The 21,946-nt window shown below is 40.9% G+C and overlaps 2 protein-coding genes across 2 annotated transcripts in view; one reads left to right on the forward strand and one right to left on the reverse strand.

Annotated features, from left to right (window-relative positions):
- The first annotated feature begins 521 nt into the window (after positions 1-521).
- DTX3L (deltex E3 ubiquitin ligase 3L) lies at positions 522-10,771 on the forward strand. The gene is made up of 5 exons (XM_063288739.1): positions 522-734; positions 1,537-1,781; positions 4,117-5,655; positions 6,740-6,957; positions 9,238-10,771. The coding sequence occupies exons 1-5, from the start codon at positions 551-553 to the stop codon at positions 9,305-9,307; spliced, it is 2,256 nt and encodes a 751-aa protein (XP_063144809.1). The 5' UTR covers positions 522-550; the 3' UTR covers positions 9,308-10,771.
- A 707-nt stretch (positions 10,772-11,478) lies between these two features.
- Positions 11,479-21,946, reverse strand: part of LOC134487144 (protein mono-ADP-ribosyltransferase PARP14-like) — a 30,514-nt gene continuing 20,046 nt past the window's right edge. The window contains exons 12-17 of the mRNA XM_063288744.1: positions 20,508-20,675; positions 18,446-18,652; positions 17,738-18,346; positions 16,140-16,285; positions 14,299-14,473; positions 11,479-13,025 (exon numbers count right to left, since the gene is read on the reverse strand). Of these exons, the coding sequence (XP_063144814.1) occupies positions 12,739-13,025; positions 14,299-14,473; positions 16,140-16,285; positions 17,738-18,346; positions 18,446-18,652; positions 20,508-20,675 (1,592 nt within the window). The 3' untranslated portion in view covers positions 11,479-12,738. The remainder of the gene's footprint in view (positions 13,026-14,298; positions 14,474-16,139; positions 16,286-17,737; positions 18,347-18,445; positions 18,653-20,507; positions 20,676-21,946) is intronic.

Raw genomic sequence — 21,946 nt, forward strand, 5'->3', positions numbered from 1 at the left:
AACTCACCGTCTCCCGGTTTCTGGCCTGGAGCCTTCACCACTGCACCAAACTGGCTCTCTCTAAGCATATTATGTCCTCATATTACGTTTCCCTCGTCTGTGCTGTAAACGTCCCATTCCAAAATGGGCAAGATGCAACGCTCATAAAAGCGACCATGCCTAGATGGGAAATCCCACTTAAAAGCTACTTTAGTCCTAACGAGGAGAGCCTCATTACTGCATTGTTACTGTGGAGGACCCGGCGCAATTCGAAACGGAGCTGTAGCGAAGGGAAAAGCCCACTCAGCTGCTGAGCTTCCCTCCGGCACTTGGCTGCTTAAGGCAGACAAACCCGCCCCGGAAAAGCCCTGCACGAGGCAGTGCCCTCCCTCCCGCCGGCTGCCGCTCTCTCGGCCAGGCAGCCTGCGGCGCTGGACGCCCAGCTGCAGCGCGGCGCAGGATTACGTCACGGCCGTGCAAGGGAGGAGCTCTCGCTGTCTGCTGGTCTGCGGCGAGATCGCTGGCGAAGAAACGAAAGCGAAAGTTTTATTGCGGGTGGGCCGCAGTGGCTATGGCGAGCTACGTCGCCCCGCTGTTTGTGCAGGTCTTCCCTCCCAAAATGTTCGTAGAGAGGCTAGAGGCTAAGCTGGCGATCCATTTCCAGTCCCCGAAGAAATCCGGTGGCGGCGAATGCGACGTGCGATCGGAAGACCGTGAACGGGGCATCTATTCCGTGCGGTTCCGGTCGGAAGAAGGTAGCGGGCGGTGCGAGGAGGAGCGATCGGGCGGGGTTCGTGGCTCCAGTGGGATTTTCGAGCTATTGTGGCTATCCCATTCTGCCTCCGATAAAATTTCACGGTAGTCTGGGGAGGACACCTTCTGTTAGGCACACACGCACGCACAGGTTTTCAATACATACGTGATCTGCCGAAGTCAGACAAATAACCTTTTCTTCTTGGATATTATCTCAGACCAGTTCCCCTGCTAGATTGCTTCGAGGCTGTTAAAAGACCCGTAATGCTTTCAGACATTTCGTGAAGGGCATTGGCAAACCGTTGAGCTCAATCCCGAAACTTCTTTCAAAGGAGGAGGTTTAGGGCAGGGATAGTGCCTTCATCTCTCGCTTGATAAACTGGAAAAATATAAGCAAGAAAAATAGGCCTGGCCCGATTGTGGTATGCATGCCTCCATTACCAAGGTAAGTTGGGTTTGAGCTTTAAATAGGGGTCTAAACCTGTCCTCAAATATGAACATCATTTCAGCATTCCTGGAGCTTCAGGACTAGCATGCTTTAGATATGCAAGCTAGATTTCTATAAACTGCCGGGTTGTATCTGTGTGTGTGTATACACACGCAAATACGCATACACAAATATATATAATTTGCAAACAGTGATTTACAAACCACTGTGACTGAGTTCATACAGTATGCTGATACCAAATAAACAATTCCATGGCTTTGTGTGATGTGTGAACCCTATTATGGTGGTGTAACTATAAAAAAAATAAGCAAGTCAAATATATATTTCAATCATTCTTTTTTCCTCCCTTGATGTAGTGAAGAACCGAGTGAAGGCCCATCATGGCCATGCTGTAGAAGTTGGGGGAATTACGCTGGAGATAAGAATTTTGCCAGATTCAGAGATGACCCTGGTGGATGCTGCAGAAACAGTGTTTACAAACAATTTCAAAGGCTTGGTTTCAGCTTCACTTTCTTCTTCCAACTCGTTGCCTGTTCAGAATTATTTTAAAAACAAGCAAGAGGAAATCTATGCAGCTGATCATAAAAGTGTTACGAAAAAGGTAAGCCTCTACGTTTGCTTACTGTAGAACACTTACGTTAGCTCCCAACCATCCCCACAATACTGGTGACCATGAAAATCCTAAATCTTAAGTGTCGTCAGACATTGTATTTTCTGTAAATTAATTTTATATGATAATGACGCTCCCACCCTACCAGTTAGCAAATTCCAGCGACAGGTTTGGCATGCTCTTGTTGTTGTTGTTGTTGTTGTTGTTGTTTTTGGCTGCCTGCCTGCTTGTCAGGCACAGACCTAGGAAAAGTGGCCCTGTTTTGTTCAGCCCTCAAAACAGAATCTTGAAGCCCACTTTGATCTCTCTGCTTGAGGCCCCAAATCCCGGAAACTGATGATATATTCTTGAAATTAAACCTACCCATCCCCCTTTTAAAAAATATCATCTGATTCCTCCTTGCAGACTGTGGGTTGGGTTTTATTACTCCTTGGGCATTTCTCACCGTCCTCCAGAACTTTATAGCTTTAGAAGGCCCTACAGTACATTGCTGGAAACATGATTGCATAGGAGTAAATAGAAACTTATTTAACCAATTTTATACTTGTAGGTTAGAGTAGGAACTTATTTAAGCAACCTTACATTTACTTATCCTTTTGTTTATGTAATTGTAACTATTGAATTTAATGCAAGAGTGGAGTCAAATGATAAGGAGCATTTTGATAATATCCCCAGGGAGTAAGTCTTAGGAGCTTAACCTGAAACTCTATGGGATGGGACACGTTTTCTTCCACCATCACCCATGTTTTCCCACCTATTTTCATAGCCCAGCTAGGAATAAAGGTAGCGGAACACTAGTTGTTCGGGTGGAAGATCTCTATACACATACCTATATAATATTATATCATATTAGAGAGAAAGAATGAAATCAGTAGTTGCTTGGGAGCCTAATTCTGAATGTTACTGTTACTCTTATATAACAGTTTTCAATTTTGTGATATATGTTGATTTCACAAAATTGAAAACTGTTGATCTGCCGTACACATCTGCAAGGCCATAACTCTTCCACTCAAACAGCAGTGAATTTTTTTCTCAGTAATGGCTCCAAAATTCTCCTTCCTAAATGGAAAGAGTTACCTTTTTACTGAGCTTTAGAAGAGCTTAAGATATCTACCATTACATCAAATGTACAGCTGATTTTTTTTCTCTGTGGATAATTGCTGTTATGTTAAATATTTCACATTATTCAAAGATGTTATTTTGACAATCTCGTTCTTCTAAATTGTTCTGAACTGCTAAGAAACCCCACCCCACATATTGAAATACTGGAAGCTTTCTCCCTTATTCACTTCATTCAAAAACCAAGCTCTGTCTTTGCCATTTACAAAGATTATTGCAATGTGTGGCACTATAGATCCCAGAGTCCCTGGAGGTGACTGTAAGTTTACCAACAAAGCGATGGCCTTGCTTGGGAATGTCTGCTCTTCCATCTATCCCTGGTGAATGGGGGAAGGTGGAAACACTTCTGGGGGCTATCCAGGCAAAGAGGAAATGGGGAAGAGGCATAGTTTCTTTTCCCTTTTTATTGTTATAGTGTAAATCTTGATACAATATATTTCAATACAATGATATTTATGTAATATACTTAAATTCTTAGCATTCCATTGTTTAGATACCATAGAGAAAGATGGATATTCTATCATTATTAGTTACAATTTAAGGTATCAGTGTTGCAAGCATTATGATTATTTGGCTTTTTTATTGGAAGTTAAGTATAACATTGGAAAGGAAGAGACAGAGGAAGAGTGAAGGTATTTGTAATATAATAAAGGTTTTGGCTAAATTTCTTGATACTGAAATGTCCATTGTATTGTTACTTGTTACAACTGTGTGTGTGTGTGTGTGTGTATGTCTATACATGTTAATAGAAGGAAATGCAGATGAACAAAACAACTTTAACAAATTCAAAATACTAAAAAGTAAAAAAGAGAAATACATATTTTTTAAAATGCTATCAAGTTTCTGACTTCCCCTTTTTTTATACATGTGCTGGTGAGCAACATTTATAAGCATTTAGGCCTCCTTAAAAGCCAAAGCATAGGTGATTATATTGACCATGCAAGGAATAGGCTGATACCAGAGAGTGAAGAAGTAGCAAGTAGGAGGGAGATAGGTCACAGTGGAATTATTCACTGTAGAAAATGGACTTTTTGTTAAATCCGGTGTACCATTTTTATTGTACTGACTCACATTTCTGGTGTGTCCCCTCTTTCTTTCTTTCTTTCTTTCTTTCTTTCTTTCTTTCTTTCTTTCTTTCTTTCTTTCTCTTTCTTTCTTTCTTTCTTTCTTTCTTTCTTTCTTTCTTTCTTCCTTTCTTTCTTTCCAGGTATTTCTTGAGGTGTCTGCCACCCTGAATACTGACTTGCTCAGCAGAGAGGAGAGAGATCAAGTGACTGCTGTATGTCCCACCTTAAAAATAGACAGATGCTCAAGTCACCTTGGTGTTGAAAAGGTGGTGGGAGACTATGACGATATTGAAAAGTTACACCATCATTTTGAGAAACTCCTTGGAGGTCGCCGCAGCAGTGAATTTTCACAACCTAAAAAGCAGGACAATTGGGGTGAAGGAAAGGGAGAACACAACAGAGGATACAGGAAAGATTTAGAAGAACTGGCCAGCATGGAAGTTCCTTCAGGTATTTTTGAATATTTTAGACAAGCCTACAGGAAAGAAATTGAAGAACTAGAGGAGAAGTTCAGTGTAAAGCTAATCAGAAGCAACACTGAGAATGGAATGACGTCTGTCCGATTTGCTTCAGTAGGGATATCAAGCTTTATGAACAGAGCTCAGCAGGATTTTGTCTCGCTTTTCCAGAAAGTAGCAGGAGATCTAAAGCAGGAAACAGTTCCTTTCCTTGAGAGCCATGCATATGAGATGATAAAAAGCAAATGCAAAAACATTATTATTAAAAAATACAAGGATACAGTGATTCTTCAAGGCCCCTCAAAGGAAGTTTCAGCTGCAAAGGCACTGTTAGAAGAAATGGCAGCAAAGAACCGGAATAAAGTAAATGATCCCCACTTACAGGCAAGTGGCATTGAAGTTGACTCTGCTACGTTTGAATTTCTGAAACCAGAGTTAAGGCAAGAAATTGAAATTATAAACCTTACGTATTGTACTAGAATGGAGGTAAGAAACTGCCAAGGTGGTCAGTTAACACGCATCATTTTTATGCCCCAGTCACCTGCATTGTCAGACAAGTCTTCAGAAGCTTATGAGAGTTTCCAGTATACATATCTGAAGATGTTAGAACAGCCATATAAAAAAGAAATTCCCTTGAAACTTCTGGCAGATCAGAAAAGAAAATTGAAGGAAATATTTCCGTATTTCCAAAATGAATATCCCAGAGTAACGCTGTCTCTGAATGAAAATTACCTGAGCCTTTGTGGTCCTCCTGAACATATATGTTCTGCTGAGAAGCTCATCATGAAGTCTCTGAATAGTGAGGAATTTGTAGTTGTAAATAGTGAAACAACAACCATTCCTAGTTCCAGTGCTGAGGCTGATACAAGTGCATCCTTTGAGCCACAAAGTCATCACAAAATGCAGCCAGTTCCTTCTCTGGAGCAGCCAATAGTGAAGGCAACGGAAGTCAAACCAGAAGAGGAATGTTCCATCTGCCTGGATAAAATCCACCAGAAGACAGTGCTATCCAATTGCAAGCATGCATTTTGTGCAAACTGCATAGGAGAGGCAATGAAACGCAAACCAGTCTGCCCTGTGTGCAACCTAGTCTATGGGAAGGTCAAAGGAAATCAGCCCCCAGGGAGAATGGAGGTCATCAAAATCAGAAGTTCCCTTCCTGGTTTTCCAGACTCTGGAACCATCAGTATTACCTACAGTATACCTGAAGGCATTCAGACAGTAAGTTTGAGCAACAGTATGATGATGATGCTTTGACATGCAAGCTTCTCAGTTATTTTGAATTAAAATAGACTTTAGAGAAATAAAATCAGGAGCCTGATGAGATTTTTTGCTGGCACTGGTGTCCTAGGTGCCAGTTTTATTTGTAGAAAACTCATTATTTTCTGTGGGTTAGAATGTGGTTTGTTTTCTATGTCATGTTGAGAAGTTATTTTTATGTGTCTCCAGGGACAGTCCGCAGAGCTACAATAGAAATCCACAGATAAAACCAATAGTTTAATGTAGGTGGAGTTGGACATCTTTATGTCCCTCTTTTGTCACATCTCAAATTGCTCAGTGGAAGCTTCCTGACCACCCAAAAAGATCTGAGCATGGTCAGTTGATACAAAAAGCAGACAGACTATTTGGAGGAATGTGGTGGAATGTCTGTAATGAAATGAAAGCAATCACATTGCAAGGAAGTGCAGTTTTATTTCTTCAGTAGCGTGGGGATCCTGCTTCTTATTGAAGTTAAGAAAAGGTGAGCTATCAATTCATGTCATACTTGACAGCCTTTCCCAGAAACATTGGGCTGCCCTATTGTTGGAAGCCAAATGCCGATTGAACGGGCTGTAGCTGAGAATGTCCCGTTTTGTTATTTGGTAAGTATGGATATGGAGCTGGATCTGAAGCAGAAAAAATGCTTTGGAGGTGGGTGGTAGCATGTTGCATATCTTGGCTCCTCCTTAAAGGCACTCCTGTGTCTTTTCCTGGACTCAAAGAAAGCCTTGCAGCTCCTGGAAAATGTGTGTTCGAGTTAAGGAGACAATGCCAGGGTGTACTAAGTTTATTCTACCTTGCTGGTGCCTCTTTAATGCTTCTGTAACTCAAGCACATATTTTCCTGGGGCTGCAGTTCTACCCTGTCAGTGCCAGGAAAAGGTACTGCTTTTTAAAGAAGGTGCTGACAAGTGCAGCAAACATCTCCATGTCCCATCCGCTGCACCTTTTCCGCCTCAGATCAGAATAGCTGCACAACAGTTAGCTTTTTGCAGTGAAATCTGAAACACGTGGTGCTTTAGCATTTGCTACTGTTTCTAAACCAGGCACACCATCCTCACCCAGGGAAACGTTACCCTGGAACGTGCCGTACAGCATACTTACCTGACAACAAGGAAGGAAGAGAAATTTTGAAGCTGCTGCGACGGGCCTTTGAGCAAGCTTTGATTTTCACAGTGGGCCAGTCACGAACAACTGGCATGACTGATGTCATTACCTGGAATGACATTCATCACAAAACTAGTATTTTTGGAGGACAAAGAAAGTAAGTTCAAATTTTTGTTATTTTTTTTCAAGAAAGAATAGTACATTTCCCCTGATAAAATTTTGCATGCAATTTTTTATTTTTCTTGAACTCACTAAGTCATTTTTTCTCAACCTTTGCAACTTTAAGATGTGTGGACTTCAACTCCCAGAATTCCCCAGCCAGCTAATGCTGATACTGGCTGGGGAATTCTGCCAGTTGAAGTCCACACATCTTAAAGTTGCAAAGGTTGAGAAACACTGCACTAAGTGCTAGTAAAATCCATTTCAGCAGAACAGCTGCTGCCCAGCACAGTGGAGCAAACGTTTCTTGGTTTTCATCACAAATAGATATTTTGCTGTCAGTGAAACAGCCTAATACAACTATCCCCTGTTGGGTGCCCTCTAGGTATATGAGAGTACAATGCCCATGTTGGCTGGGATCATGGGATTTGTAATCCAGTGTATGCTGGGAATTTTATTTATTTCTCATATTTCTGCACTGCCCATCTCGCAAGTGATTCTGGGCAGTTTACAATTCAGTTAGAATAACAAATTAAAAACATAAAAACAAATACATCATAGAAATATAAATATGAGCTATAAAATATCTATCTATCTATCTATCTATCTATCTATCTATCTATCTATCTATCTATCTATCTATCATCTTTTTATCACCGCCCATCTCCCCCACAAGGGGAGATACAGAAAACTATTTAAAATTTATATAAAATATAAATTCCTCGGAGCCACATCACGGTGCCAACCACCCCCGTGATTGGCTATCCCCCCTTCCACCCCAAGCGAGGTGGCAAAGCCAGGTTTTCATTCCCTTTCGGAAGGCCGGGAGAGTGGGGTCCTGCCTCACCTCTGGGGGTAATGTGTTCCACAGGGCAGGGGCCACAGCAGAGAAGGCCCTCTTCCTGGACCCTGCCAATCGACAATCTCTCATGGACAGGGTCCATAGCATGCCTTCTCTGCCTGACCGGGTGGGATGGGTCGATGCAATGGGAGTGAGGTAGTCCCTCAGGTAACCTGGACCCATGCCATGTAGGGCTTTAAAGGTGATAACCAACAGCTTGAATTGGACCCAGAAGCAAACTGGCAACCAATGCAGCTCGCACAGCGAAGGTGTTAAATGTACCTTCCTTAGGGCTCCTAAGACTGTTCGCGCAGTCGCATTCTGGACCAGCTGTAGCTTCCAGATGCTCTTCAAGGGTAACCACATGTAGAGTGTGTTGCAGTAGTCTGTACAGGAGTTGACTAGGGCATGAGTGACTGACCAGAGGGCTTCCCGATCCAGGAAAGGGTGTAACTGGCGCACAACATGAAGTTGGGCAAAGGCTCCCCTGGCCACGGCTGCCACCTGCTCTTTGAGCAGGAGTCATGAGTCCAGGAGGACCCCCAAGTTATGCACCAGCTCTGTCTGGACAGTGCAACCCCATCCAGAACCAAAGATGGTAAGTTCCCAGATGCTGAGGAGCCCCCAACCCACAGCCACTCCATCTTCCCAGGGTTCAGCTGAAGCCTGTTGTTCCCCATCCAGACCCCTACAGCTTCCAGGCACCGAGAGGGTGGCCACAGCATCACTGTGAATGGTTGATCTAATGCGTTGTGGTAAAAATCTTCCCATAGTAGGAATACCCTTTATCTGCTCAGTGGGTTTTTTTTTCCTTTAAAGTGTTTCCAATATGTTTTGAACGGTGTGGGATAGAGTTTGATGAAGAGCAGGGGATGCTGACTGAATTCCTGTTCCTCAGAGCAAATCCCCTTTTCCTGCCCCATATTGTCTGAAGGGTGGAACCTGCGAGTGGGAAGTGCATGTAGGCAAAGGGCCTGGAAGAAGATGGGGATGTTTTCCTTCTATGACTTTTCTTAACCTCCCTTAAAATCCAACCCTATGGGTGCTTCAACCAGTATTGAGCTAGAGGAAGAAAATGTGCTGGATTAAAAGCCTTGCAGATAGCAGGAGCCCTTCTTTCTGCAAAGGAGGACCCTGAACCCAAGCCTATCTCTTTAAAGCTATCTTCAGAATCGGTTTTAAAATATAACTAGAAATCTTTTTTTTAAAGCAATCATTCTAAAGTGTTCATTAGCATATTGAAGTCCAGCAGGCACACTTACTCCTTACTCATATTTCAGTGATACTAGATTATTTTTTCTCAAGTATCCTGTTAAATTAGTTTGTATATTTGCAAACTAAGTGCATTTTTAAACAGTTCAATTCAGCACTGGATATTGCTATTTGTGTTTAGTGCTTCCTTGGTTTAAGCAAATCTCTTTCTTGTCTCCCCTCTAGTTTTGGCTACCCTGATCCTCATTATCTGAAACGTGTTAGAGAAGAGCTGAAGGCAAAAGGAATTGAATGAGTATTTTTATGTCAATCAGCAGTCCAGAGTTTCTAGCTTGTCTAAATATATATCATTTTAATTTAGCAGATGGTGGCGGAGGAGGAATAATAAGAATTAGCGTTGGCAGAATTCCTTGTTACCTAGTATGAAATGATGAAAATCAGAATATTTGTTGAATTAATGGTGTTACATTTAGGATTACAGATGCAAGTTGAAAGAATTGTTAATACTTTTGACTGAAGCTGCAATCCAAAAATATTACATAGAACCAAACCTGTATTAATTTCTTCACTGCAGTTATGTTAACATCAAAGGAGCCTAGATACGAGTAGATGCATAGATAGTGAGCCTCTGTGATTACACCATTTGACATCTTTTGAGTCCCAACTGGTAATTTCCATTTACATGACTGCTGCCTGTGCCTTTGGCAAGTTACAAATCTTCAAAATTAAGACAGCTGTTATTGTGTACTTTTACATTTTAGTGGAGCCCAGATTGGATTACAGTTTGATATCCGTAATACGGAAAAATGATCTTAAAACAGGATAGTGGCTGAGAAGAGTTGGACATTATTGGTGCTTCCCCTATGTTGCCCCATTGATTTCCCATCACGTATTCCAAGACATGATCTAAATAGTGGGAGTAGCTATATGATCCTAGCAAACTGAAGAAGGATGCTTGCTTGCTGGGATGTCTAATGCTTCAGAGAAGTTTGCATATTCTTAGTTGATTAAGTTTATGCCCCAGTTTCAGTAAACACAAGAGCCTGTATTCTGCTGCTTGGACACTTCTTGAAGAAAGTCGTAAAACTACATCACCGTCTTCTTACCATTTTTAATGCAATTTCTTTACTGTCCTCCCATTTGAGTGGCTGAAAAGTAATACTGTATTGTATACTCCCGAAGGAAGTGGGCATTGAATTTAAGATGGTGCCCTGCCTCCCCCCACAAGGAAGAATGGATGATAAATAAATCAGGGCAGGTTAAAATCTTGCCCAATGCCGTGCTTCTCTACTTTGTCAACTTAAAGTTGCCAACTGCAGCTGCAACCAGTCTTGGAGATGCCCCCCCTCCCCATGTATACCTTCCAGAAACCACATTCCAAAACGAGTAGGCCCAGGAGAAAATGAATCAATATTTGAATTAGTGACTATCAAAACCCATTTCATATAGAGGTACTAGTTCCTAAACCTCTACTAAACTTTCACACACACGAGCCCCTGTGGTTTTCAGTGGCATTTTCTAACGCGAGACAATCCCCCCTCCTCATTCACAGGTCCTTATTTGGGAGAAACAATTGATTTTTTATATGTTGAGCAGGCTTTTCAGAGAGCAGTGGCTTGCAAGCACACTTGATTTCCAGTTTCAGGTGATGACATGATATACCACTAATTTGTTTTGTTTCAGCCAATATATATTAGAAGAGGACTGTTCCATGGCAGATTGTGAAACAGGACTTACAAGTAATAAAAACTTGATTCTAGTTGTGTGGAGTGTGGTATCTTCTAGTTCACGAGAGACTGTTACATGCATGCATACCAGATTATCCTCCTTTCTCCAAGAGCAAAAGCTGGCTTACATGAGGATGTCTTTTTTATACCTACTGGCGTCACCCTTCGAAATACCTCAGACTAAGTGACATCCAAAATTCTCCAGCACACCTGAACCTGAGCCTCCCAAACTTTATCCAGCTATACCACTCTCCTCCTCCAACTTTGAGAATTAGATCTCCCCCTCTGCAATGTTTTATTTAGGGAAAACATTCCTTGTTTTGACCGTGAACTGTCCAGTAAGGATAATGTTTAATAATAAAGACTTTAGGCCTTCTGTGGCAAGTTGGTGTAGGTGCTCTTTTTCCTGGTTAAACTATGTGATTCCAGGAAAATAGCAATCTGTGCCCTAATCTTCAGATTAGAAAAGGGGGAAACCCAGCTGATTCACATGTATTGAATGCAAAAGTAAATTACTAGCACAAATGCAGGATGAAACCAATTCAAGTTTTCTGTAGGGTTACAAGCTTTCCCAAACCCAGTGATGCTCAGTACATGGCTCTCCAACTCTCATCAGCATGGCCAATTGAGGAATTGAAAGATCTGGGAGGCCATCCATACTGAACTCTGGTTTAAACCAGTGAAACTCCCCTATAGCCACCATCCCTCCTGTAGTCCAAGAATAAGCACGAACACTAAATACACGTTTTTCAAAGTTTATTGGAGTAAATGACACAGGTAATTCTTGGAAAAATTTTAAATGCAGGCACTTCAGTACTTGGGCCAAGATAATGCTAGTTAATAAACTAGTGGCATCATTTGGCAGGATGAGAGCTGACGTATCACTTGAGAGTTATATTTCTAAATGGCAGTGGGGAGAACCAACCAGAGCGCACTGCTCCTCTCTTGAGTCGATGGACTACCCTTTCTGGCTTTCTGTCTACTTTCTGGCTCCTCATGAAGTTCATCAGCTGGATGCAGTTCTTTCCCATGCAGTAGTAAGAGCAGTACTTGAAAACAACTATGATCTATGGCTTCTTTGTGAGCTCCAAGTCCTTTCTAAAGCTGAAGTGACCAATTCATGGCTGTAGGGTGGACCTACTGTTTTTCAGTCTCTGACACAATGCCGTAAAGTGCAACTGGCTTTTGTTTTAACAGTCGTTTGATGGTTAAAATTTCTCATTAGTTCTCTTATGCATAGCAGAATACCATAAGCATAGAAGCAGTCCAGATTAAGGCAGAAATGGAAACTAGTACAAGCTATCCCAGCTTTACAGCTGAGCTTTGGTTTCTCACTACCTGCAAACTGTCAATAATAGGCATATTTAATTCATGCATGTTGTTGCTAACCATTTTTCCAGAAATAGAAAACACATGCTTGCTCATAACTTGCTAAGCACCAGATGAAAATGCAGAAATAGGTGCTGAATGCTCCTGGAAAATACAGATAAATCGGTGGAGGACAAGTGACCTGATGGTGAAGTTCAGAATTTCCTCAACACCTTCAGAAGAATTGGCAAAGCCACCAGAAAAGATTAGAGAAATCTCTGATCTGGAAAAAAGCACCTGTTTTCCTTCATCTGCCATGCATAATGATTTTCACTGAAACTGAAAGGGACCCTTTGAACATGTGATCAGTGAAAGTTACAGCAAGGAGACTTTATAGAACATTTCCAATCATATATATCCTCAATGCCTTTACAAGACTGCAATGCTCAGGGTTCTACCATTTCCTTCAAGTAGATTCTCTATCCAGAAAACCTTCATGTTCTACCCTCTCTAGTTTGAATTCAACATTGTTTGCTGATCTCTACTGGATCTTACTATTATTTTAGCCTTTGCCATTCTGGGAGGAGCCAGCTAGCGAATCAAGATTCAAGTGACAAATATTCTAAAAAGGTTCATTCAGATTACTTGCTTTTAGTGTGAGAGGCAAGTAAATCATCTTTTGCCTGTTAACTTACCTTCTAAAAGTAATTAGATGTTCTGGGTAAGCCTGAGCATCGTGAAAGATAACAAACATCGATGGTTGAGTCATGTTGTTGGTTACGCTGTCGTATAAGTCAAATCCGTCTTTATTTTTGGATGGTGGTGTAATTTGTCCTGCTTTTCCTGTACAATAATCTCCAGTCAGAACACGGGCAATGTACATATATTTTCTGCCATGACTGTCTGGTGTGGAGTATCTATCATCCGCAGAATAGTTTGAAGAGGTGGCAAAGTAGGTCCCATTACCAATTATCACAGCTGAAACCAGGAAAAAAGTGTTTAAAACATTGATATTTAAGAAAACCAATGGAAAGTACCACCATTGGTACTTCAGCTTTGAGAGATGAATTGTCACACTGAAACTGAAAGGTGAAAGATCCCCGTGCAAGCACCCAGTCATGTCTGACCCTTTGGGGGATGCTGCTTTTGCGATGTTTTCTTGGCAGACTATAGAGCGGGGTGGTTTGCCATTGCCTGCCCCAGTCGTCACCTTCCCCAGCAAGCTGGGTACTCACTCTACCGCCCTCGGAAGGATGGAAGGCTGAGTCGATCTGAGCCGGCTACCCAAGAATCCAGCTTCCGCTGAGATCAAACTTGGGTCGTGGGGAGAGTTTCGCCTGGTTTTTTTTGTATTTTTTTAATACTTCATTTATTATTTTATTCACATTATTATTATGAGACTCACATTACCTAAAAATAATCCAATATGGAATTTCTTTGCAGATATTAGATTATCTAGCCAATCTGTTCAGTAAAGTACATTTTTAAAGAAGCCAGTGACTACGTTGTTCATTCAGAAATTGATCGAAAGGAATCTGAAACCTCTCATTTTAGGAAGACAGAATGTTTTATAACCCCCCTTGAGCAGGGGGTTATAAAACTGAGATGCTACCACTACCATTTTCATGGAAAATGAAGACACAACAGCCTGGTTTTCCCATTCCCCTCAAAACTGAAAAATGATACTGGAGCCTTCTGTGTCCACAATCTATCCACTGAGCAGAAAAAGATGATGTGCATTCAGCAGCCGCAGTCCTACTAACTCTGAGAATAGAAAGGGAATACCATTTTTCCCCCCTGAGCTGACAACCTGGTAAAACCCACAATTCCCTCCAGAGAAAAGGAACTCTGCATATGAACACTGTCCTTACTACACTTTCTGGATCTTCCAACCAAAGCTGCAGTTGCCCATTATTTTTCTGGGAAAGTTGATGGGATCTGTGTCAGAAGTACCTTTGGAAATGCTGGAGGTCAGAATTTTGTTTCGCAGCAAGGCAGATTTTGAATTATTATTAATACTTAATTTAAAAAGTAAGGAAGCTGGCAAGCTATGTCTGCACCCTATATGAAAATAAGTTTCAATGAAAATGGCAAGACAAAGTAGACAAAATAAAGACCAGGGGTTGTTCCTTAGGTTGTTCATGAGTAGATATCAGAATAGCTGTTGTGCTGTTTTTTAAAGATCTTTATACATCTCTGAAATGTAACATTTTGTATCACATTCCCTTATATCTGTTTGGAATGATCTTACCGTTCTTTCCAGCATAACTGCGGTTAAAGCCAGTCTGGTAAATTGGAATCAGTGTGGAACTGGGAGTCCCATGGAAAAGGATCTTCTCATTGTTTCCATGGCCATTTTTTTTATCTATTTGCTGTTTCCTGACTTGGTAGGCTTGCCAGAGGTAAGGATTCTGTACCCTTTCAATCTACAAAGGATGCAAATAGAGAATTTTATTATTCATTTATCAGTATCATTCCCTATCATACAAATAACTTTCCCTCTATATTCATCCTCAGTGGGTTTTGTTATCTTCTCTTAGTGACTATACTGAGATTAGAAATAAACAATCTGAGAAGAAAAGTTGCAATGGAGAATTGGCAGGAGTGTCTTACATGTTAAGTAAAGGTAAGGGTTTCCCTTGACATTAAGTCCAGTCGTGTCCAACTCTAGGGGGTGGTGCTCATCTCCATTTCAAAGCTGAAGAGCCGGTGTTTTTCTGTAGACACTTCCGTGGTCATGTGGCCAGCATTACTACACGGAACGCCGTTACCTGCCCGCCAAAGCGGTACCTATTAATCTACTCACATTTGCATGTTTTCGAACTGCTAGGTTGGCAGGAACTGGGACTAGCAATGGGAGCTCACCCCGTCACACGGATCCAAACCGCCGACCTTCCGATCGGCAAGCTCAGCAGCTCAGCGGTCTAAACCGCAGCACCACCGCGTCCCCTCTCCTCTTACATGTTACTTCTCACCAAAATGCTGTCGCCTGCATTCCTTTTATTCAGCAAGCATAAGATTAGGAACCCTATCTATCTATCTATCTATCTATCTATCTATCTATCTATTAAATTTATATAGCTGCCCATCTCACTGCTGTGACTCTGTTAAAAATACAAAACCCCCCCACAAAAATCATTAAAAACAAAACTATTAAAACCATAAAAATATTTACAGACTGAACCCCTAATATCCTCAGCAGTTCACCACAGGCAAAATAAAAGCAATTTCTTTGGTGGCTATTTTGGACTATGGAAAGGCCAGTGACATCACTGCTATCTCATCTGGGTAAGAACTTCAGAAAATTCTCCTCATGAACATTACAGCAGCAAGATTCAGTAACTTGCATTCCCTTTGGAATGATTTTACCATTGCTAAACTCAAAATGGGGCAAATGCATGCAAAAGCAACTACTGGAGATCTAGATTTATTATGCCCACCACTTGCAACTATGGAAGATCGAATTACTAGGACAACACAAAGTTTCAATTGTCAGTATTGGGGTGGTTGGTGATCAGAAGACACTTGATGGTGGGGGAAAAAAGTGTGGACAACAGCTCAGCAAAGACTGGTAAGCTTTGTGACCCAGTTCACAGACAGATGTAGCGCACCAACAGTCATGGAGGGCATGGAGTTCAACACTTATTATTACTGCCTGACCTCCAGATTAAATGCTTTATTTTTCAGATTGTAAAATGAAGGAGTATGGACACTGGTTTCAAATAAACGAAGGTGAACCAGAAGCATATTTCCTAGCTACTCTAGCTCTCTCCTCCTTCCTCTTTCCTGCTTCTTGTACACATACACTCCAATTATACAGATACAGGTTTCTGAATATTGCCACTTCCAGGATATTACATATTATCCTACTTTAATATAATTTCTTTTCCCATGTCAATGTATCACAAATTCTTGAGCCAAGCTTGCAGCTGCTCAACACCACTCAAGCATTCAAAACAGAAGCCTGTTGGTGTTCTACGGAATGCAGAGTTCTGGAACTCAAAAGCGGCCCTTTTCAGAATTCTGGAGGATTCAATGAATTGCAGCCTAACAGTTGGAATACAGAAGCTTGTTGCTCAGATCAAATTTCACCTTTTCAATTGTGTGTGAAGGGCAGCCAATCCTGAATTTTTTTTCAATTTCCTTATATTCTCCTGTTGTAGGCTGTAGCGGAACCAATTTGACATGACTTCCTTTCATATCTTCCCAGTGTTTAGGAAGGTGTTCTAATAGTTTGTCTGCAAAATAAATATTTTGTTAATATACTCACATAACCCACCAGAAAATAGCACTGTGCATAAGTTTTCAGTCAGTGGAATTTGAGATGTTTCCCTTTGTGCTAAACATTCCATTTATTTTAAAAATCTTCAGTGGTCTGACATCCATGCACAGGGGAACTCTCTCTCATCGTAACAACTGCCCTATCAGCACTCACAAACTAAGTAGTCTTAGTGTTACTTCCAAACAACTGTAATTCCTCCTTCCATCTTTTCATTTTGCTCACCTATAGATTTAGCTTCCAAAAAAGAACGACTGATAGACTGGTAAGTTTCTATTCTGCTCAGTGTCAATAGGACAGCTTATAAATGGTAAATGCTTTTACTTCTTGGGCTTCATGTTTGAAGAGCTACTTCTGGGGTAAGAAATTGTTTTGATCACCTTAAACCAGGGTTTCTCAACCAGTTCCGTGGGACCCTAGGATTCCCCAAGAGGTCACTAGAGGACCCCTGGGAGATCATGATTTATTTAAAACATTATTTCAAATTCGGGCAACTTCACATTTAAGAGGTAGGTTTCATTCTTTATTTTTAGTTTAAGAACACTGTTAATGCATAAATACAGGCCTACCCATGAAATGAATATAATAATTTTGTAACTTCTGGCCTATGTTTGTGCCTGAATGTGCAGGGGTTCCTCAAGGCCTGAAAAATATTTCAAGGGTTCCTCCAGGGTCAAAAGGTTGAGAAAGGCTGTCTTAAACATTGATCAAATAAAATAATTTAGATTTTTTGAGAACATGTTACAGATGTTTTCAGAAACTGGTTATCATAGTGGACATGTCCAATTTCAAAAGACATACTTAACAACCATCTTGCTTCTAGCCCCCATTTTTATATACTACAAATATGCCTAGAGTGCTTACAATGGAATCCAAATACATTCTTGCAAATAAAGATGATTCTAGAGCCTGGAAGACATACCTCCTTCCCATTTATTCTTATTCTTTTTTGAAGAAAAAAGTTAAAAACCTCAAATTCAGATAGAGAAAGAAGCCTGTTGTGTTCCAAGAAAGATGCCTCCAGGCACACTGGAACTCACAGGCATTGCACCAACTTATCCTTGTCTCCCTTCACCTTGGGGAAAGGAATACTACCAGTTACTACCAAGAAGTAGAAACAAGCCTAAATTTCTTGCTGGAAAAAGGACTGATGGAACACCTGCTCTGCACATGAACAAGCCTTGCATATCCAATATGGAATTGGTGGTCAGGTTTTGATGCCAATCATACAAATGGTCTGTTCACCTTGTTTAATTTTAAAAAGTTCTATGTGATATATGCATATTCATCTGCCTTGCACCGTTGCCCTTCCCCCTTCACACATTTTAAAACCCGGGGAGGAGATTTTTGAGAGGTGACCAACAGTAATCTAGCTACTAATCCAACCTCAATGATTTAAGACACTCATTACCTTCATTCTTTCCAACACGGTTAATTTTTATACTTTTTCCTTGGCTATCCACAACACACATCTTGTTCAGGTCTGCTGTGTAATTCTCTCCTTGAATTTGGACTTGAACTTGTTTCTTTTTGCTGATTTTAGCATCTTCTAAATCTAGGTTACTTAGCATATCAAAAGCTACAAAGGCATCCCCATTTGTACAATACTGCCACTCAACTAAAACTTTAGCAAGTTCTGCCTTGGATTTCTTTTCCTGGTCAGCTTTAAGGTATTTTAATAGGTTCTGAATTTCTGTGAAGGCAGTGAGGACATCCCGGGGGACACCAGATACCAAAATGAAAGGAGGAGACTGCATCTTGTCCAGCTGAATGGCAATGTGCAATCTTTTCTGAAGATCATTCAGTTTCTTTATCTCAGCATCATCAAACATGTCTATCAAGTCATCAACAATGAGATTTTCTGTCTGTTCCTGGAAAATCAATTTCTTTAGCCAGGCTACAGCATCTTCCACATTTTCCCTGTTTTCACCACAGATCTCAAACGATGCCATCTCAATCTTCTTCTCCAACACTATAATACGTTTCTTTTTAGCAGGTGACTTCCTACCAGTTAGAAATGCTATAAGCAAAAGGGAAATTCTGTAAGTACACACCAAACAAGAAAAAATGGAAAAGAACATTCACAGGAATGTAAATGAACCCAATACTATGCACTTGCCTTTAAACTTAGAAACCATAGATTCTGAGGTGGGCAATGCAAGTCCTTCTTTATTTTTCAAAGTGGTATAAAAGGCCTTTTGCATATGTGGCTGAAAAACAACCACCTTAATGATTTTCAAGTACTGGGGCAAATCTTTTCCTGCAAAGTCAGCAATTGCACTGATCATATCAGCAGCTGCTTCATCAGGACTCCTTCCTGCCTGACCTGTTTCAGATGCAACAGAGAAAAACCAACACATTATACGTATCATTAATACTGATTAGAATGAGAGACTCAAAGCAAGGATGGGCAACCCATGGCTCTCAAAATATTTGACTACAATTCTCATCATCCCTAACTATTGGTCATTCAGGCTATGATTCAAGGATATGCAAGAATCTTACCTCTGGAAGGTCACTGGTTCTCTACTTGTGAGTTGCTAAAATTTGCTAAATAGCACTTCCCTCATATATTCCCACAAATCAACATGTGCATTTTAAAAACTGCCAATCAATCGACCAACCAATCAAGTAGACTATGTTGCCTACTTCCCTTCTAAAATAGGTATGTATTGTGAATTTAATTTACTTCTTGCCTTTCTTCCATCACTGAGGTCAAACGTGGCCTTTAGAATCTTTTCATTGGGATGCTGGCCCAATGAAACAGCTCTCTATTCCCACACTTTGCCCCATAGGGCCAGCCACTGGCAGCACCCTCAAAAAAAGCCCCCCTCCATGGATCTACAGCAGGAGCAGGCAGATCTTTTGTGGTCAGGACCCCATTATTAATGGTTTTCAGGGTGAGAGGGCAAGAATCTTGATGTATGGTACAAATTGGGAGGTTTGGATTCAAAGTAAGTGGAGGCAATGAATGTCCACATGGGGGAAAATCTTGAAATCTGGGCTGCAGTCCCAAATCTACCCCTTTTATATGTGCATTGTGACACTGCACACACATATGCAAGGGGTGGAAATCAGGTTGCAATATCATGGAACACATTTTTTGTTATTCTAACAAAACCTCCAGATTCAACAGACACCTCTAGTGGGGGCATGCAAAATCTGTGAGATTTTCTTTTTGTTTGGGGACTTCTTTGGGCATTTGTTTAGCATGCTAGTTTTATCCCCCTTTTTGTTTCTTAAATGTGTTAAGTGAATTATAGGATTTGTGAAGCTGTACTATTATGTTTACGTAGTACTATTATGACACATAAAAACTGAACCCAATTTTCAATGATTATCCTTCTCAAATTAGATGGTGCCATGCAGCGGCATCCATAACAATCTGCAATGACGTGAAAATGTTGACAACACACTTCACGATGCTACATCATGTCTAATGCAAGTCATTCTTTTGTGTCATGATGATGGTGCTATATATTATATATATAATTATATATATATATATATAAAATTACATTATCATTTTTCCCTCTTGTCCCCCAGGTATGCCCGTGATGTGGTGGGTATGGGCTCGAAAGACCACAAGAAAAGGAATACTGGACCCAGGTTATTGACCCCAGATCTATGATAAAAGCCTGAAACTAGGATGAAGGGTACAGTTAAGTCAAGTCAAATATCTTTCAAGTCAAGCTTGAACTCCTAAGGATTTCATGGACATATTCATGTAGTTTTCTTAAGAGCAATACATAAACAGTTTGCTCTTCCATTATTCCAGGATATTTTTTCAACTTCTAAGTATAGCCTACAGCTCTGGTATTCCCTAACAGTCTCTCATCCAAGCACTAAGCACACCAGGTGCTGCCGTCTGCAAATGAAGAGAAGTCATGAAGGAGAATTTAAGAAGTCAGCTGTAACAAAACAGAAGGTCAGAGATTGATCCTACTTTGAGGATGGAGTATATGGAAATTTCAGCTCCTCTGCCATGTTCAAGCATAGCAGAAAAATGGAAATTGTCTATATGATGCTAACCTAGTATTGCAAATCCATCACAGCAGTTCACATTTTCTAACAGTGAGCTAATTTAGGAAATTGTCCCTAGGATTTAGCACATACCCCTCTTTAATCAAAACCTTATTCTGAAGAGTCACCAAGGATTCTCTGAAAAATAAAATACAGACCTGTTCCAATTACAGGGAAGGCAACAGAGGCATACTTTTTTGCTTCGCACTCCTGAAGCACTTTGGAGACCTGAGTTTTGATGCTGGAGTCAGGAGCCAGGTGGATAATTCTTTTACAGATTAGATTGCCATTTTGTGTAGTTATGAATCCATTGTGAGGCTGAGAGGCTGGAAAAGTGAAAATGATAGCTTTTCCATGAACCATCTTTAGCATACAGTATACTACATATATTGGGAGGTAGAGTATCTATAGATACATTTCTTAATATATAGCACCAACTATAAACTCTGTCTGACAATTGCTTGCCCTTTGTTGCCTACCTCCAAGACATTTTTGGCACATTGCTGAAAAAAAACTGGGTGTTCTTTAAGTCAAATTGTAGAAATACAGCCTTCCCACAAGTTCTTTGGCACCTGCGAAGAGAATAAGGAGGACCCCATGTTCTCCCTTTCTCGCTTATGGCCAAAGACTGGGATACATCAGAAATGCCAGCTAGATAAACAGCTTCTGATTGCTTCCAAAACCTGCTCCTCTATTTTTCCAAGTATTCTGACATTTATGGTGGGAACTTACTCTCAGAAGCTGAGGGATGGTATCTCACATTTTGGAGACAGTGCCCTCAGAATGCTTTTAGCACCCAGCTCTATTATTCCTTCTCATCTAATTCCAAGGAACCACCTGGTCCTCTTAAACATTACCTACATCCAATAATGGGCTGATCAGAGAGAAAGAGCTGAAATTAAATCCATACATGGTAAGAGATACTGTCTGTAAATAGAAAACTAGTCTTTGAGATTGAGGTTCAGCCTGTTGGGGATGAAGCTGCAACCCTTGAAAGAGTTAGTTTGTACTCTAGGAGTATTTCTTGAGTGTTCCTCAGCTGTGCCTAGATTTACTGGTAGTAGCAAGGGCTACATTTGTAACCTTATGGCTAGTATGCTATCTGCCACCTTTCCTAAGTTAGTCGGAGTTAAAGATAATTATCCAGGGCTTGGTTATATTGTGTCTTGACTACAACACTCTCCATGAAGGGCTACCCTTGAAAAGTGTCTGGAACTTGCAAATGGTGCCAAATGTAGCATCCACATTAGTAATTAGTACAAAGTACAGAATCATATGTTGCCTGTGCGGAAAGATCTGTATCAGTAACCAGATGCCTACCTGTCAAAAAGGAATAGTATGTATTATTAAAATCTTTTGCAATTTATGATTGACTTCAGGGACTGTCTCTCCCTCAAATGAGCCCATCTAGTTGTTAAGAGGGTCAGGCCTCTGACAGCAGGGGTATCTTCCGAAGGGCATCTCCTGCAGATCTTAACAAATCTGCAGGAGGTGCCCTTTGACAGGTATCCCTGCTGTCAGAGGCCTGTCCTTCTGGCACATAAGAGAGGGCCTTCTTCTGCACTGCCCCAGGCTATAGATTGCACTTACTCAGAAG

Source organism: Candoia aspera, chromosome 1 (genome assembly GCF_035149785.1).
Source record: "Candoia aspera isolate rCanAsp1 chromosome 1, rCanAsp1.hap2, whole genome shotgun sequence".
NCBI classification, from domain to species: domain Eukaryota; kingdom Metazoa; phylum Chordata; class Lepidosauria; order Squamata; family Boidae; genus Candoia; species Candoia aspera.